The sequence below is a fragment of the Dendropsophus ebraccatus genome, chromosome 13 (genome assembly GCF_027789765.1).
Source record: "Dendropsophus ebraccatus isolate aDenEbr1 chromosome 13, aDenEbr1.pat, whole genome shotgun sequence".
Lineage (NCBI taxonomy): Eukaryota > Metazoa > Chordata > Amphibia > Anura > Hylidae > Dendropsophus > Dendropsophus ebraccatus.
The window spans coordinates 15,483,898-15,503,218 of NC_091466.1; the positions used below are offsets into that span (position 1 = coordinate 15,483,898).

Here is a 19,321-nt window from a genome sequence, read left to right on the forward strand (position 1 = left end):
TCCTGGGCTGTGTATCTACTACCATGTGTGATACTGTGTGCTGGGTGTGTATCTACTACCATGTGTGATACTGTGTGCTGGGTGTGTATCTACTACCATGTGGGATACTGTATCCTGGGCTGTGTATCTACTACCATGTGTGATACTGTGTGCTGGGCTGTGTATCTACTACCATGTGTGATACTGTGTGCTGGGCTTTGTATCTACTACCATGTGTGATACTGTGTGCTGGGCTTTGTATCTACTACCATGTGTGATACTGTATCCTGGGCTTTGTATCTACTACCATGTGTGATACTGTGTGCTGGGTGTGTATCTACTACCATGTGTGATACTGTGTGCTGGGCTTTGTATCTACTACCATGTGTGATACTGTGTGCTGGGCTGTGTATCTACTACCATGTGTGATACTGTGTGCTGGGCTGTGTATCTACTACCATGTGGGATACTGTATCCTGGGCTGTGTATCTACTACCATGTGTGATACTGTGTGCTGGGCTGTGTATCTACTACCATGTGTGATACTGTGTGCTGGGTGTGTATCTACTAGCATGTGTAATACTGTGTATCTACTACCATGTGTGATACTGTGTGCTGGGCTTTGTATCTACTACCATGTGTGATACTGTGTGCTGGGTGTGTATTTACTACCATGTGTGATACTGTGCTGCTGTATTCCCATGGGCACGGATACTGTGTGGTAATGCTATGTAGGGGCTCATCCTGTCAGGACAGCGCAGCACCCCAGTATGACAGGCCCGCTGCACTACCTCCCCCCCGCCACTAGCGGCCGCTGCAGACAGTGCTGGGCGCTGCTGCTCCTCTCTACGCCGCTGGTGTCTATGTCCGTCTGTGTGAAGAACTGTCCCGGAATATAAACAAGAGGCTGGAGGAGTCTGCGGGGCCCCGAGAGACCAGGAGCCGCCCAGCCCGGGGCCCAGCACAGGTACAGGCCGCCCTGCCCGTGTGTATGAGGACCTACTGCTCTATTATCGTCAGACTCCTACAGATACGATGTGTAATGGTGAGAAAGGCTGTATATAGTGGGACCCTACCTATAAGGAAGGAGAAGACCCCTATATACTGTACCTGACCCCTCTACCTGCTGAGGAGACCTCTATATACTGTACCTGACCCCTATATACTGTACCTGACCTCTCCACCTGCTGAGGAGACCCCTATATACTGTACCTGACCCCTCTACCTGCTGAGGAGACCCCTATATACTGTACCTGACCCCTATATACTGTACCAGACACCTATATACTGTACCTGAACTCTCCACCTGCTGAGGAGACCCCTATATACTGTACCTGACCCCTATATACTGTACCTGACCCCTTTACCTGCTGAGGAGACCCCTATATACTGTACCTGACCCCTATATACTGTACCTGACCCCTTTACCTGCTGAGGAGACCCCTATATACTGTACCTGACCCCTATATACTGTACCTGAACTCTCCACCTGCTGAGGAGACCCCTATATACTGTACCAGACACATATACTGTACCTGAACTCTCCACCTGCTGAGGAGACCCCTATATACTGTACCTGACCCCTATATACTGTACCTGAACTCTCCACCTGCTGAGGAGACCCCTATATACTGTACCTGACCCCTATATACTGTACCTGACCTCTCCACCTGCTGAGGAGACCCCTATATACTGTACCTGACCCCTATATACTGTACCAGACACCTATATACTGTACCTGAACTCTCCACCTGCTGAGGAGACCCCTATATACTGTACCTGACCCCTATATACTGTACCTGACCCCTATATACTGTACCTGACCTCTCTACCTGCTGAGGAGACCCCTATATACTGTACCTGACCCCTATATACTGTACCTGACCCCTCTACCTGCTGAGGAGACCTCTATATACTGTACCTGACCTCTATATACTGTACCTGACCCCTATATACTGTACCTGACCTCTATATACTGTACCTGACCTCTATATACTGTACCTGACCCCTATATACTGTACCTGACCCCTCTACCTGCTGAGGAGACCTCTATATACTGTACCTGACCTCTATATACTGTACCTGACCCCTATATACTGTACCTGACCTCTCCACCTGCTGAGGAGACCCCTATATACTGTACCTGACCCCTATATACTGTACCTGACCCCCTCTACCTGCTGAGAGACCTCTATATACTGTACCTGACCCCTATATACTGTACCTGACCCCTTTACCTGCTGAGGAGACCCCTATATACTGTACCTGACCCCTATATATACTGTACCTGACCCCTATATACTGTACCTGACCTCTCCACCTGCTGAGGAGACCCCTATATACTGTACCTGACCCCTATATACTGTACCTGACACCTATATACTGTACCTGAACTCTCCACCTGCTGAGGAGACCCCTATATACTGTACCTGACCCCTATATACTGTACCTGACCCCTCTATCTGCTGAGGAGACCTCTATATACTGTACCTGACCCCTATATACTGTACCTGACCTCTATATACTGTACCTGACCCCTCTACCTGCTGAGGAGACCTCTATATACTGTACCTGACCTCTATATACTGTACCTGACCCCTCTACCTGCTGAGGAGACCCCTATATACTGTACCTGACCCCTATATACTGTACCTGACCCCTATATACTGTACCTGACCTCTCCACCTGCTGAGGAGACCCCTATATACTGTACCTGACCCCTATATACTCACACTCTGATCAGTCAGTCTTGGAGTGATCAGTGTTTATGACTGGCTGTATAGGGTGATAGGAGACAGAATAATAATTATTTGTATAGCGCCAACAGATTCCACAGCTTATTCTCTTAACATAGAACCCAGTGAAGCTTAGGGAAGCATAGAATCCTTTAAAGTGAAACTTTAAGGGATATTAAAGGGAGAATTTAGAAAAAGAAAAAAACAAACAAACCTATCCTCGTCCTCTTTGCTCCACCATTGCTCTGCATAGCACTCCATGATAGGCTTAGTCACTCAGTGATCATGTGCTTGAGCAGAATTGTGGATAAAAGTGACTCACAGGATACGTATTAAGTGCCAGAAAACTACCATAGATGCAATAAGGATCCGTCAACAGCAGCATGCTGATTGTTTCCAGCTTTTTGTGTACCAACCAGATTGCGGTCACTGAATTATAATATATATTTATTCTCCCTTCCGTCCACAGACCTGCTCCCAGCACCATAGGCATCCCCTCTTGTCCTGACACTAAAGCCGACTCCCTGCCTGAATATTCCACAGCGCCACCTGCAGGACACAAGTTTCAGCACCTCCTGGTTATTCTCAGCAGTTTTTTCCTAACTTTTTTTTTAACCTATTTGTTTTTGTATTTTCCGGATTCTTACCATGATTTCCTATTGGCTTAATCTAATTTATTTTTAAAGTGTCTCGTTGCCTTTATTTTTCTGCTTCTTTTTTAGTATTTTTTTGTGTGAATATTACTGAGGGTCCAAGTTTTTTTTTTGTTTTGTTTTTTTTAATTCTCCTCCCTGTTGTACATAAGGTTGAGACCATACAGATATGGGACACTTTTGAAGAATCCCTTAATAGTATTTATAATTTTTTGGCGGCCAGGAATTTGTACTTTTGTATATTTTTTTCTATTTAGTAAATTAGTGTTATGGAGCAGTCAGTCACCATGGATCAGGGACAGGAGATAAAAGCCACGCCTGCTGCGCCTCCGCAGACGGAGAATTGCGAGGTTCTTGCCGGTGAGAAAACACAGGGAGCGGAACTACAAGCAGCAGACACTGGGGAGAAGACCCCCGAGGTTGCCCCAGGGAAGAGTCCAGAGACGTCGGAGGAGGGGGAGGTCTCCGGGTCCAGTGACAGCAGCAGCTACAGCACCACCACTCGACCCAGTGACACCCAGTCCAATGGAGGAGCCGAGGATGGCAACTCTCAGTCCATTCAAGATCTAGGCAAACCCAGTGATATGTCCACTTCAGTAGAATCTGAGCAGCCAGTGAGTCGTCAGACATCAAACGATCCAGACAAGATGGAGAATCCATCGCTGCAGAATCTGCTGTGCTCCAGTGCGAGCGTCAGCCCCTGTGAGGAGGCGATGGAGTCCGGGGCGTCAAAGCCAGCAGGGAACGGAGCCACAGGGGCGGACTATTACTTTGTGAAGTGGATAAACTGGAAGGGAGAGCGGACGCCGGTGCTCACCCAGAGCGAAAACGGCCCGTGCCCCTTGATCGCCATCATGAATATTTTGTTTCTGCGTTGGAAGGTACGTGAGGATGAAAGGGAGGGCGTTGTATAGCATCCCGTAATCCAGAACGCTTTCTCATCTAACCTACCACTAACAGATCATATTGATGCTGTAGAACCGAAACTCCATGATCACCACTGTGGGTTATCGGCTGCTGGAGCCTCACTGCTTATTGTCCTAGAATCAGTTGTATCATATGAACTGTATGGTTGGTGTGTGCCAGGCTACATCCTATCATCACCAGCTTAGAGATTATATGTGGTTATCTAACTAAAAATAGTCACTGTGTACATACATTACTGATCCTGTACTGATGCTGAGTTACATCCTGTATTATACTCCAGAGCTGCACTCACTATTCTGCTGGTGGGGTCACTGTGTACATACATTACTTATCCTGAGTTACATCCTGTATTATACTCCAGAGCTGCACTCACTATTCTGCTGGTGGGGTCACTGTGTACATGCATTACATTACTTATCCTGTACTGATGCTGAGTTATATCCTGTATTATACTCCAGAGCTGCACTCACTATTCTGCTGGTGGGGTCACTGTGTACATACATTACATTACTGATCCTGTACTGATGCTGAGTTATATCCTGTATTATACTGCAGAGCTGCACTCACTATTCTGCTGGTGGGGTCACTGTGTACATACATTAGATTACATATCCTGTACTGATCCTGAGTTACATCCTGTATTATACTCCAGAGCAGCACTCACTATTCTGCTGGTGGGGTCACTGTATATACATTACTTATCCTGTACTGATCCTGAGTTACATCCTGTATTATACCCCAGAGCTGCAATCACTATTCTGTTGGTGGGGTCATTGTGTACATACATTACATTACTGATCCTGAGTTACATCCTGTGTTATGCTCCAGAGCGGCACTCACTATTCTGCTAGTGAGGTCACTGTGTACATACATTACATTACTGATGCTGAGTTACATCCTGTATTATACTGCAGAGCTGCACTCACTATTCTGCTGGTGGGGTCATTGTGTACATACATTACATTACTGATCCTGTACTAATCCTGAGTTACATCCTGTATTATACCCCAGAGCTGCACTCACTATTCTGCTGGTGGAGTCACTGTGTACATGCATTACATTACTGATCCCGTACTGATCCTGAGTTACATTCTGTATTATACCCCAGAGCTGCACTCACTATTCTGCTGGTGGGGTCTCTGTGTACATGCATTACATTACTTATCCTGTACTGATCCTGAGTTACATCCTGTATTATACTCCAGAGCTGCAATCACTATTCTGTTGGTGGGGTCACTGTGTACTTACATTACTGATCCTGAGTTACATCCTGTTTTAGGCTATGTTCACACTACGTAAAAGTACGGCCGTACTTAATGCAGTGCGGAACATTGCCTCTTGTTCTATGGGATTCTGGCTGGAGCGTATACACATAGTATACACTCCGGCCGGGATCCCATGCCGGGCCGCAAAGAACTGACATGTCAGTGGGGTCACTGTGTACATACATTACTTATCCCGAGTTACATCCTGTATTAGGCTATGTTCACACAACGTATATTTTCGTTAAGGTACAGCCCTTGTTGAAATCGGCAACAACGACCGTTCTTTTCACGAAAAGATACGTTGCCTTGTCTTGTATGGGATCCCGGCCGGAGCATATACACACAGTATACGTTCCGGCCGGGATCCCTAGCGGCGCCACAAACAACTGACATGTCAGTTTTCTCCAGCCGCTATTCATTGAATGGCGGGCGCAGAAACCATGTCAGTGCACACTATGGAGCGGGCGGATCCGGCGGCTCGCTCCGTAGTGTGCTGTGGAAAGTTCTGATGCGTGCGGGCACGGATGCACCCGCATCAGAACACTGCGGCCCGAAAGGTCATCTGGCTGGTACTGCAGTACTCTGGACTCTGTACAAGCAGGGAAGTTTTCAGCCCTGACACCTGCAGAATTCTAGTACAGTTTGTAACCTGCAGTCACACTAAGGGATGACACTGAATGTAATGTAGCTTGGAAACCATTATGATTACAGCTCCTGAGTTCCAGGCTGCATATCTGCCTGGTTATGCAGTGCAACCCGGCTTTGTTTCTCTGAGGCGGACAGCTGGTCATGTGTTGTACAGACTGGATCCCACTGGTACCATGCAGCCTCCTTTACTTACCAGACCATCATCATGTATTATATAACAACAGAGGTCACCGTATACAGAGTATACACAATATACAGAGCTCACGTTATACTGTATATATTATACACACTGCATGTTACATTGTATACAGTGTCACAAAACAAAAAAACTGGGAGCGTCAAGGTTGTGACAGCTGTCCAGGAGCCAGCAGAACTGTGAATGCAGCTCTGGATGTAACTAGAGTATACAGTGTAATACAGCTGATACATTGTCAGGAAGGGTCAGGGTTGGGATAGCTGTCCAGGAGCCAGCACAACTGTAAATGCATCTCTGGTTGTAACTGGAGTATACAGAGTAATACAGCTGATACACTGTCGGGAAGGGTCAGGGTTGTACCAGCTGTCCAGAAGCCAGCAGAACTGTGAATGCAGCTCTGGATGTAACTGGAGTATACAGAATAATATAGTGTATCGCCTTTCTAAAGGAACCACTGCAGTTTTGATAATGGGGTCCCACACCTCCCGGTGGGCATTCTTTCCTGGCACTTACCGCCCCTCCTGTGGACAGCGGATCGATCCCTATTTTTGGGACAACCCCTTTAACTCTTTAGCTGCTATTCAGAAGTGGGTCCAGTAGTGATGTCTTCTAATCCGTCATGTGTCTTATTGCAGGTGAAGCTTCCGCCTCAGAAGGAGCTGATCACGTCTGAGGAGCTCATGGCCCATCTTGGTAAGAGATAAGATTTTTTTTTTTTTGTTTGCAGGTATTGTTATAATCCTGGGGAAAACTCAACACTGTAATCTTACAGGGATCTGTCATTAGGGCTGAGCACGATCCGCTCCCTCCATACTGTAATACATGACGTAAACCTTCTATAGATGTATAATGTGACTGATGGTTTAGCCTATATACACTCCGCACTTGGATGACTCTTCTCGGGTAATTTTCACACAGCGCGTGATGCTCTCACAGTTGTTTTTCTAAGGCGCAAATCATTATACCCATTATACATGAGCGACTGTAGAATCATGTTTACTGCATGTATAACTGTATGATCGTGGGGGATGATGCCTCTACCTAATCACAGGTTTGTATAACAATGCATCAAAGGGGTACTCCGTTTTTTCTTTCAAATCAACTGGTTTTAGAAAGTTATAGATTTTTCATTTACTTCTATTTAAAAATCTCAATTCTTCCAGTACTTATCAGCTGCTGTATGTCCTGCAGGAAGTGGTGTATTATTACCAGTCTGACACAGTGCTCTCTGCTGCCTCCTCTGTCCATGACAGGAACTGTCCAGAGCAGCAGCAAATCCTCTCCTGCTCTGGACAGAGGTGGCAGCAGCGAGCACTGTGTCAGACTGGAAATAATACACCACTTCCTGCAGGACATACAGCAGCGGATAAGTACTGGAAGACTTGAGATTTTTGAATATAAGTAAATTACAAATCTACATAACTTTCTGACCATTGTTGGTTCCGTATATGATGTATAATTCTCTTAATTCTCCTTATGACTCCTCAGGGTGAGTGGCCACTATTCTTTTGAGTGTGAGGCTCAGGTTCCCCTATTCTGGTTATTGTGTAAGTCCCTTATGAGAACACCCCTCCCCCAGTATTGTAGCTTTTCTGCTATGGCCGGACCCCCTTCTTGCCCCAACATTCTCCCGGCGTTTACCATTGTGGCCAAGATAAACCTTGCAGCGATGTCCGGCTTCCTGAAATCCTGATAAGAGATGAATGTGTTGACCACGTGGGAATAAACACTGTGATCTCTGCTCGCTGCCAACCCAGCTCTTAGTCAAACACTCCGAACAAATCCCAGAAGAGAGTGCCAGGGCTGCTGTTTGCTCTGTACCCAGCGCCCATCATGTTCTCTGCCAGATCTTCCATCTTCTTATATGAGCTGTTAACCCCTACAGTACCACAGGGCCACCCACCACCTCAGCTGTTTTTTCATAGGAGTGTGCGAGTTTTTGGTGATATATGCCAGTGTGATAGAGCCTGCGACCAGCCCACATATGAGCAAGCACTCGCCCATCGTCTTTTATATAAGAGCTGATTATATAAGCGCACCCCCCCCCCCCCCCCCCCCCCCCTTTCTGGCCTACAGAGTACAGGGGTCCTAGCTCTGCTCAGACACAGTCACGTGCATTTACCCAATTTATCTTTACATGAACTTGTATTACAATTTACTAATCTTCCCTTTTCCTTTTTTTTTTTTCTATGTAGGCGATTGCATCCTGTCCATACAACCACAGGAGAACTCTGAGGCGCTCCAGCTAAATTTCCAGCAGGTCAGTCACAGTCAGGACTGTACTACTATATGTGACATTGACCATGAGATGCTCCAGAATTATAACAAACATAAAACACAGCTATTTTCTTGCAAAAACAGCACCACCCCTGGTTTTAGGTTGTGTGCGGTATTACATCTCGGCCCCATTTACTTCAGGGCATTGGATGAAGGATTTTCTAAACCTGTCATTCCCATTAGTGATGAACAACGCACACCATTTTAAGGTTATAACCAGCCACATATATGTATGGCATAGCTAGGATATTCTATAAATGTATGATCTCTGAAGGTCTAACCACAGGGACCCCAGAACAGTTCCCATCTCTCCCATCATCCCTGAGTGGCTTTCTACCTTTTTGACTTATCATAATCTAAGGCCGGTGTCTCTCAGGGAAAGGTGATGAGAAGCAAAGCACTTGTCATTAGAGATGAGCGTAAGTGCCCTATTACACAGAGCGATGATCAGCCGATTCAGCCTACTATCGCTCCATGTGATAGAGACAACGATCAGCCAATGAAACGATCATCGGCTGATCGTTAGTTTAGGTTTGGACCTAAAGTCGTCGGGCGGCGACCGTGCATCGCTATGTGTAATAGCAATGCACGGCTGACGATTGCCCAAACACCTGATGCCTTACCTTTCCCTGCTCTGGGTCTTCTCTCCTGTGCTCCGCAGCCAGGCTCTTCTGTGCTCATTTGTACTTTCAGACATTGGTTATATGCGAGCAGTACACAATACATGCACCTAGTTTAATAGAAACTCCTTTAGTTCCTCTTTGCTCCCTCATGTGTAAGTGTAAGTGTAGGATAACAAAGTATTGTTTGTCTCTTCGCAGAACGTGAACGATGCTATGACCGTGCTCCCCAAGCTTTCCACAGGGCTGGACGTCAACGTACGCTTCACAGGCGTGTCAGATTTTGAGTACACCCCGGAGTGCATTGTGTTTGACCTTCTCAATATTCCCTTGTACCATGGATGGTTGGTGGATCCTCAGGTACCTTCTGGTTTCTGGGTTGTTTGGGAGATTATAGAGATTGAGAAGAAATGTTCCTTGTAATGGAAGGAGTGAACCGCTCCTGTGTAAACATTCTCTATGGGGCAGTGCTTTGCATTTTTCAGCTTTTGAATTTTGGTAAGTGCTGCTCTATAGACGGACATCACTGCAGAGGACATTTCTACTTTATTTTGCTGAGTGGTTAGGGTCCCAATGGACTGATCATCTAGTGTCCCATAGAAAAGGGATAGCTTGGAATACCCCTTTAAGGAAACTAAGCTAGCTGCACAACCCAAGCTCTGATGGTCCTCAGTGGTGCTGTACTATCACATGATCACTGCTGCTGCCAATCAGAACCAGTGCTGGAAACCACTGAAGTATCAATTCAAGATTTTGATGTTGGGCCCCAGACCATGTCCCACCACCCTCTCCTCCTTGCTCTCCTCTTTTTACCATTCATAATGTCAATAGCTTTTGAGTAAGTTAGCATATCATTGTTTATAAGGTCCAAGAAGAAGGGCTGTTGTTAAGCTTCTCCTATTATATGTAGGGGCAGGAATTCACATATCCTAAAAGCGGTTGTTCACCAAAAATGTTTTCTTTCCAATGAACTGGTGCCAGAAAGTGTTGTATAGATTTGTAATTTACTGCTATTATAAAATCTCCAGTCTTCCAGTACTTATTAGCTGCTGCATATCCTGCAGGAAGTGGTGTATTCTTTCCAGTCTGACACAGTGTTCTCTGCTGCTACCTCTGTCTATGACAGGAATTGTATGTAGCAGGAGCAAATCCCCATAGAAAACCTCTCCTGCTCTACAGACTGGAAAGAATACACCACTTCTTGCAGGGCATACAGCAGCTGATAAGTACTGTATAACTTAAGATTTGTAATAGAAGTAAATTACAAATTTCTGGCACAAGCTGATTTGAAATAGAACATTTTTGTGGTGACCTACCCCTTGAACGTCTGCTATTTTATGACTTTTGAGCAGCTAATGTGAGAAAAACTTACATTCAGCATTCAGCAGTCTAAACAGTTTTTCATAGGGGATATAATTCCCATCATGGCTTTTTATTCCACAGCGTCTCCCTGTTTAATGATGATGTAGATTGGCCGGCATGATACACTTCTGTGTTTTTCTTTATTCTTTCAGAGCTCTGAGGCCGTCCAGGCTGTGGGCAAACTGAGTTATAACCAACTGGTAGAGAAGATAATCACTTGTAAGCACTCGAGTGACCCCAACCTGGTTACAGAAGGTAAAGGCCTTTATTCCACACTTTCTTCCTATCTGCATTCTGCTCATCAGGCTGTGGGCTTTGAGGTCTGCTCCGTTCCCTGCTGCTCCTCCCCAGGTGCTGGGAAAAGATTAATCTAGTCCTGGGTAACTGGGAGAAGTTTTCCAGGACAGGAGCCATATTTACCCAGCACCTGGGGAGGAGCAGCAGGGAACGGAGCAGATTTCAAAGCCCACAGCCCGATGAGCAGAATGCAAGTAAAATTGCTGATCTCTACTATTAACCATGGAGCGTACTATGGAGGCTGGGTATCTGCGTCCACTTATATTGCTGCTGGTTAGATAATAGTTCTAAAATGTTATAACATACTTTGCAAGTCCTCGTCACTTACTTCATTAACCCCTTTCCCGTCAGTAATCCATATATAAGTTCCTACTGCACATACCCCGTGCAGCAGAAATGTGTGTGTATGTGTATATATATATATATATATATATATATATATATATATATAGATATATATTTATATTATCTGACTTCTGGGGCTTCCTGATGTGTGCGGGACCGCTGCAGTGAGAGCGGTCCCGCACACACCAGAGAATGAAAGCAGCTGCGTCTCATTAAACCCTTTAATGCCGCAATCTATAGCAATCGCAGCTAGAGATGAGCGAACCTGGTTCGGGTTCAAGTACATCCGAACCCGAACCATCGGCATTTGATTAGCTGTGGCTGCTGAACTTGGATAAAGCTCTAAGGTTGTCTGGAAAACATGGATACAGCCAATGACTATATCCATGATTTCCACATAGCCTTAGGGCTTTATCCAACTTCAGCAGCCACCGCTAATCAAATGCCAAAAGTTCGAGTTCGGATGGACTTGAGCATGCTCAGGGTTCGCTCATCTCTAATCGCAGCGTTTAAGGGAGTGATCGGGTCCCGATCGCATGTAGCGACGGACGGGGGTAAGCCTCTTACCTCCGTCCTGTCAGGTTGGCGATCTGTGCTCTCACAGTCTATACATAGATCGCTGATAACACTGATCTATGCTATGCTATGGCATAGCATAGATTAGTACATGCAATCTAATGATTGCTAGTTTTACAGTGAAAAAAAAGTAAAAAAAAAAAAAAAATAATAATAATAAAAGTTTTTAAAAGTATTAAAAAAACCCTTATAACCCCCCCCCTCCCCCAATAAAAGTTTAAAATACCCCCTTGCCCATTATAAAAATATTAAAAGTAGAGATGAGCAAACCTCGAGCATGCTCGAGTCGATCCGAACCCGAACGTTGGGCATTTGATTAGCGGTGGCTGCTGAAGTTGGATAAAGCCCTAAGGCTATGTGGAAATCATGGATATAGTCATTGGCTGTATCCATGTTTTCCAGACAACCTTAGAGCTTTAACCAAGTTCAGCAGCCACCGCTAATCAAACGGCGATAGTTCGGGTTCGGATTGACTCGAACCCGAACCCGGTTTGCTCATCTCTAATTAAAAGTAAGTAAACCTATTACATATCGTAGCGTGCGGAATTGTCCGATCTATTCATATATAACATTATTGTTCCCGCATGGTGAACAGCGTAAACAAAAAAAAACAAAACACCAGGATTGCTGATTTTATTAAATTATATATCAGAAAAAAAATTAATAAAAAGCAATCAAGATTTTTCTATGACACCAATATGATATTAATAAAACTAGAGATCATGGCGCAAAAAATTACACCACAGTCAGCCCTGTAGGTGGAAAAATAAAAGTGAAATGGCTCCTAGAAGGCGGGGAGGAACATTGCATTAATTTGACCCGGACATCCATGCATCAATGGGCTCTGTCTTGAAGGGGTTAAATGGGAGTTTTCTTCAGTATGGCAGGGAATTGTCCTTACCTACTACTTCTCACTACTAAGAGTTTGTTGCATTTGTATCTAATCTAGGCAATTGACTGTCTAATAGAATTCTGACTCTATTCATGGTTCTTAAAGGGGTTGTTCATCAAAAAGGTTTTCTGTTAAATCAACTGGTGCCAGAGATTGAGATTTGTAATTTACTTTTATATATATATAAAAAAAAAAAAATCTCAAGTCTTCCAGTGCTTCTTCTTCATCCCCTGTATATTTTGCTAGAAGTAGTATTATTTCCAGTCTGGAGAGCAGGAGAGGTTTTCTTTGGGGATTTGCTACTGCTCTGGACAGTTTCTGACATGAACAGAGGTGTCATCAGAGAGCACTGTGTCAGACTGGAGAGAATATACCACTTCCTGCAGGACATGCTTCAGCTGATAAGTATGGGAAGACTGGAGATTTTTAAATAGAAATTACAAATCTGTATAAATTTCTAAATCCAGTTTATTTGAAAGACAAACTTTTTTGCTGGATTACCTCTTTAAATTACAAATCTATAGCACTTTCTGGCACCAGTTGATTTGAAAGAATTTTTCTTTTTGTGAACTACCCCTTTAAATGTGAACGTATTAGGTGTTATTAGAGATGAGAGAACCTCGAGCATGCTGGAGTCCATCCGAACCCGAGCGTTCGGCATTTGATTAGTGGTGGCTGCTGAAGTTGGATAAAGCCCTAAGGCTATGTGGGAATCATGGATATAGTCATTGGCTGTATCCATGTTTTCCAGACAACCTTAGAGCTTTATCCAAGTTCAGCAGCCCCCGCTAATCAAATGCCGAACAATCGGGTTCGGATGGACTCGAACCCGGTTCGCTCATCTCTAGGTGTTATCATTATACGTGCACACAGGCTCCATGAGAGACTGGATACAGATACCTCTGTACAGCAGCTGATGAGTGCATTTTTCCTTGGCAGTCACATTGATCGGGTCTTGTTACGTTTGTGTTGTGAACATGAATTTGTATTCCTTATGTCATGTGTATCCTCAGGCCTCCTCGCAGAGCAGTTTCTGGAGTCCTCAGCGGCGCAGCTGACTTATCACGGGCTGTGTGAGCTGATGGCAGCTGTGAAGGAGGGGGAGCTCAGCGTTTTCTTCCGGAACAATCACTTCAGCACACTAATAAAGCACAAGGTACTATTCTGTCAGTACCTATCATACCCCTACACTACCCTGAACCCCCCCCCCCCCCCCTAGCTTACAGCTGAGTGACTGGTCAGTAGCAATTGCATTTACATATGAGAACACTGATTCCCTGCAGTCTGTTTAATTGGTTCAGTTTCTTGATTTCTGAGGCCATTGGAAATATATAAGGAGTTTAAGGGGTTATCCAGCGCTACAAAAACAGGGCCACTTTCTTCCAGAGACAGCCCCACTCTTGTCTCCAGCTTGGCTGGGGTTTTGCTGCTCAGTTCCATTGAAGTGAATGGAGCTTAATTGCAAACCGCACCTGATCTGGAGACAAGAGCGGTACTGTCTCTGGAAGAAAGTGGCCATGTTTTTGTAGCACTAGATAACCCTTTAGGGTACAAACACACACACCGTATACGCAGCAGATCTGCAGCAGATTTGATGCTTTGTTCACTTATTTAGATCTAATCTGCTGCATATCTGTTGCATATTTGCTGCGTGTCGCAGCAGTAAATACGCTGCGTATACGGTGTGTGTGTGTGTTTATACCCTTAACAGGGTTATCCAGTGTTGGAAAAAAAACATGGCCACTTTCTTCCAGAGACAGCACCACTCTTGTCTTCAGTTCAGGTGTGGTTTGCAGTTAAGCTTCATTCTCTTCAGTGGAACTGAGCTGCAAACTGAAGCTTTAGCTGTGTCTCTGAAGCAGAACTATCACAGCTGACGTAAAGGCTATCACCTAGCTTTCCCAGAGTTCTGCACAGCACATCTGGCTTGTGATGTACCTTCATTAATCCGTAAGTAGATAGGATTGCCACCAGGAGGATTTGTCTTATTGTAGTGTAATCTGTGTCTCCTCAGGGTCACTTGTACCTGCTGGTTACAGACCAGGGCTTCTTGCAGGAAGAGAAGGTGATCTGGGAGAGCCTGCACAATGTGGAAGGTGACAGCTGCTTCTGTGACTCTGACTTCCATCTCACTCAGCACTTGGAGAAGGACGCCTCATTCAGCTCTTCCCAGCAGCTACAGCAACAGCAGGTGGACCAGGTCTGACATTATTTTAGGTGCAGTGCCATCCACTAGACTAAGGGCCGTAGTACACAGCCCGATGACTATTGTAAGGGAGAGTTCATCTGCTAGATCAGCGTTTCCTTACTGAGCCTATTACACTACTCAATAATAATGCATCCAGGGCTTTATATTTAGTTAGCTATGTCCATACCACTCTTGCCTTAAGTGTAAAATAATAAACTGTATACTTACCTGTCCACGCTCCCTGCTGTTCTAGCTTCTTCCCGCAGCCGTCGCCCCAGCCAGTCTCTGAATTGACAGCCTGCTCAGCCAAACAGTGGCCGCGACGCTGTCCCGTCTTGCCCATTGATTGACTGAGCGGGCTGTCACTTCAATCACTGGTTAAGAGGGGACAGTGCCACCGCTAGTGATTGGCTGAGCAGGCTGTGAATTCAGAGACTGGCTTAGAAGTGCAAGTGGCGGCTGCAAGGAGCAGGCAGAAGCTATAACATAGGACACTGGGGAGAGTGGACAGGTATGTATAAAGTTTATAAATTTTTTTTTTTTTTTTTACATAGACATCAGCTGTGCATCACTATTACACTATTATACATAATTTTCTTCTCTTGCAGGATTACATGATCGCACTGTCTCTACAGCAGCAGCAGCAAGGACCTCTGCCCATGAGTGACCTGGAGCTAGCTCGACAGCTGCAGAAAGAAGAGTATCAGCAGCAGGTTCCATCCCCAGCGCCCCCACAATCTCCCCAGCAAGTAAGTAACCTCCCTACACTGGCATCATCTAACATCACATAACTGCACTTGCCTAAACAGCTGGGAAGTCTTCTCTTTAACCCGTCCCCAACTAAGGATGTAACTGAATGTCCATTTTTGCGGTGCATTACTGCTCATGGAAATAAAGTTCTGTCCTTGGATGAAATGGGCACAGCATCTGCGGCAGGCCCTAGTTGTTGTTAATAGTTGAGCACCCGCTGCAACTGCCGAGACCTGAGTCGAGCTCGGATTGTGCCATAAACCAAAGTCTGACCAGCAATGCCTATGACAGTCACATTACATTGCAGTGCAGATGAGCACTGCAGTATAATGTTTATCAGGCAATGAGATATATATAAATAAAGTGCAATACACACATAAAAGTACACACTTAGTATCGCCATGTGTGTAAAAACGCTTGCAATCAAATTATCACATGCGTAAACCTGTTCCCTGGTCCCTGTTGTGCCCCGACACAAGCTGTCTGCTGCTTCCTCTTTCCATGTCTGTGCTCTGTGCTTGATGGAAAATAGGTGTTTTTGGCGTTCCACTTACCTCGTACCTTGTACATCATGGTGGCGCGAGGGGAGTTTAGAGAGGGGCCGGCGCCGCTCCCAGCTGTTATCTGCAGTCGGGGAGCGCCTCTATTAGCCGACGCGGGTCCCGTTGCCGCACAGGCTAGTTAAGCATTCTTTCCTTGGTGTCTAGTGAACAGATCTCCCCTCTGTGATGTGATTGCGGGGGGGGGGGGGGGTACCCATTTTTCTGCCTGGGCCGGGCCTCAGCGTCTCACAGATCCCGGCTATACATTGCTCTGGGCTGCAGCAGACTTCTAGTTAAAGGGGTTATCCAGCACTACAAAAACATGCCCACTTTCTTCCAGAGACAGCCCCACTCTTGTCTCCAGCTTGGGTGGGGTTTTGCTGCTCAGTTCCTTTGAAGTTAATGGAGCTTAATTGCAAACCGCACCTGAACTGGAGACAAGAGTCGTGTTGTCTCTGAAAGAAAGTGGCCATGTTTTTGTAGCACTGGATAAACCCTTTAAAGTAAAAAAATAAAGTAAAAAGGTTTTTTTTTTATTAATAAAAAAATCCCCTCCCCTAATAAAAGTCCAAATCATCCCCCTTATCCCATTTTATAAATAAATAAACATACATATTTGGTATCGCCGTGTGCGTAATCGCCCAAACTATTTATCTTATTTCTGATCTCTCACAGTAAACGGCGTAAGCGCAAAAATCAATTCCAAAGAGCAAAATTGCTAATTTTTGGTCACGTCAAATCCAGAAAAAATGTAATAAAAAGCGATCAAAAAGTTGCATATACGCAAACAAGGTACCGATAGAAAGAACACATCATGGCGCAAAAAATGACACCTCACACAGCCCCATAGACCAAAGGATAAAAGCGTATAAGGCAGGGAATAGAGCAATTTAAAACACTTTAAGTTTTGTGTTTTTTTCAAGGTTTTCATTGTTTAAAAGCCGGCAAATAAAATAAAAGTTACACAAGTTACATATCATTGTAATCAATGTGAGGAACATAGATAACATGGCAGTTTTACCACAGGGCGAACGTCGTTAACACGAAACTCCCTGAAATGAAAACAAATTCTTTATTATTTTATTTTTTTCAATTTGACAGCGCAAATTATTCCCCCCCCCCGTTTTGCAGCATATTTTATTGGAAAATAAAGTCTGTCATTGCAAAGTACAATTGGTGTCACAAAAAAATAAGGTGACAATATGCAAGAGCTATGGCTGTTTAAACATAAAGTGGAAAAAGCAAAAGCGCAAAAACGAAAAATTGTCTTTGACTTTAAGGGGTTAAAGAGGAAGGAAGCCATTACCAACCAGACAGACCATTCACCTACCATAGCTTCTTCAAGGCCATTCAGAAGAACATCCATACTGGTTCTACTATACCTTACAATGGATGGGCTAGTTTATAGAGCATGGTCATATGTGGAGGATCCACCTGTATGACGTCCTCATGGCCTAATAGGTTGCATCGGCAGAGCTTGTCTTCATGTATTTTTGTATCTACCTACCTATGAATGGAGGTGGTGGTCACCTAGATGTCACATAACCTGTAGATATGCAAAGGCCATGAGCCAGGGGATTGGTGAGAATAATATGGAACTGCAGAGCGTAGGCCGATGTCTTTATAAATATCTAGTATTTCTTTGAAGCCTTATCCCTCCATGTAAGCAGAGCCTGAACCCCTTCACGTTGCAGTTCCTTATCTAGGCCACTTGGTGGCGACATACTGCTTAAATCTGAGGACAGCTCTGTCTTCGATCTCATAAAAGCTGTAAATCATTGATTTTTTTTTTTTACACTGTGTATGAAGGACGAATGGCATAGAACTGGGTGAAGTATTTAGCACAGAGTAATCTGTTATGTAGGGCATTACATAGGTGCCTGGAAATAGCAAAAAATCTCCTCTAATCACAGGAGAGATGGAGTGAGCAGTGAGTCAGCGTCCTGCGTATAATCCGGCTTCTTACCAATCATGGCCAAGAGCACGGCAGATCACATGCCCCCTTAAAGCCACAGTCACTGCAGAATCCATTATAGGTTATTTATTATTAATTTGGCTTTTATTCTCTTTTGCTCCAGGCGAGGCCTCAGACTTCCGGACGTCCGTCCTCCGACCGCAGGCAGAGACAGAAGGATTCGGACTGTGTCCTGCTATAGCCCCACCACTATGTAATGGGCAAAGGAATCCAGGGTTCAACCACCAGGGGGTGCTGCACAGGCCTCCCTCGCTGTACAGCAGATGCTTGGAGTCCACGCTCGGTTCACTGCTGAGTTTGTATAAATTTCCGGGCCCTTTTCTTATCTAAGCACTTACAGCGTGTGACTTCTTTCTTTCCTTGTAATATACGACCAGTAGTGAGGAGAGATGTCCCACACACCGCCTCATCCCCCATCTTCTGCCTTTCTCTTTTCTTTTGTCCCTGTTTTTGTATCATTACGGTCAGTACTCCAATGGGGCCTTTCTTGGGGCATCCATAAAGTAATCAAATCGTTCTTACTGTTGAGGCTGAAAAAGGGTAAAATTGTCTCCCCCCTTTGGACGCCCATTGTATCTGTAGCTGATCTCCGTGTCTTCTACACCGGTCACTCTCAATGCTGCATCTCCCTGCATCCCCTGCTGGTTCAGTGTCTGGAAAGAACACGTCCTTGTGGAGGTTGTGGTGTCTGTACCAGGCATTGTGCAATGTATTATAGGAGATGCAGTTTATTGAATGCAGCTTTGGATGTGACTAGAGGATTATACAAGATGTAACTCGGGATCAGTTTTAGGGAAGTAAAGTCTTTGCAATTTCTTGGCGTGGATTATGTGTAGGTGGCTCTGCGCCTCCATAAATGGGTCCAATTACCTATCTACCCCCTGACTACAAAGGCTAAGGGCTAGAGTCAGTGTGCGGTCAGTGTTTGCCGGTCCCAGCAGAGGGAGGTGAGGCAGATCTGTCCACCGTTTATTTTTTCTTTAGGTCCATAGGTGCAAGTATAAGAGGTCTCAGCTCCTAAAGTCTGGTTATATATAGTAATGGGACAGATTGTCAGTGTTAAAGGGGTACTCCAGCAAAAAAATTTTTATTTC

At 45.0% G+C, this 19,321-nt stretch overlaps 1 protein-coding gene across 3 annotated transcripts; it reads left to right on the top strand.

Annotated features, from left to right (window-relative positions):
• Positions 1–824: 824 nt before the first annotated feature.
• Positions 825–19,042, top strand: MINDY1 (MINDY lysine 48 deubiquitinase 1). 3 transcript variants are annotated; one of them, XM_069951271.1, is made up of 10 exons: positions 825–946; positions 3,184–4,248; positions 7,039–7,096; positions 8,599–8,663; positions 9,502–9,660; positions 10,815–10,917; positions 13,786–13,928; positions 14,787–14,963; positions 15,569–15,709; positions 18,331–19,042. In XM_069951271.1, the coding sequence occupies exons 2-10, from the start codon at positions 3,637–3,639 to the stop codon at positions 18,406–18,408; spliced, it is 1,536 nt and encodes a 511-aa protein (XP_069807372.1). In that variant the 5' UTR covers positions 825–946; positions 3,184–3,636; the 3' UTR covers positions 18,409–19,042. The 3 variants fall into 3 exon arrangements, with proteins under 3 accessions (XP_069807372.1, XP_069807369.1, XP_069807371.1); XM_069951268.1 differs by having other exon boundaries at positions 826–946; positions 14,787–14,972; XM_069951270.1 differs by having other exon boundaries at positions 940–1,024; positions 14,787–14,972.
• The last annotated feature ends 279 nt before the right edge of the window (positions 19,043–19,321 follow it).

What these genes read in the sequence shown, in the direction of transcription:
- MINDY1 (XM_069951268.1), top strand. Translation starts at nt 3,637, where the DNA reads ATGGAGCAGTCAGTCACCATGGATCAGGGACAGGAGATAAAAGCCACG. An exon ending in TTTTGTTTCTGCGTTGGAAG is followed by an intron (nt 4,249 to 7,038) that starts GTACGTGAGGAT and finishes GTCTTATTGCAG; the next exon opens with GTGAAGCTTCCGCCTCAGAA. An exon ending in CCCCAACCTGGTTACAGAAG is followed by an intron (nt 10,918 to 13,785) that starts GTAAAGGCCTTT and finishes GTGTATCCTCAG; the next exon opens with GCCTCCTCGCAGAGCAGTTT.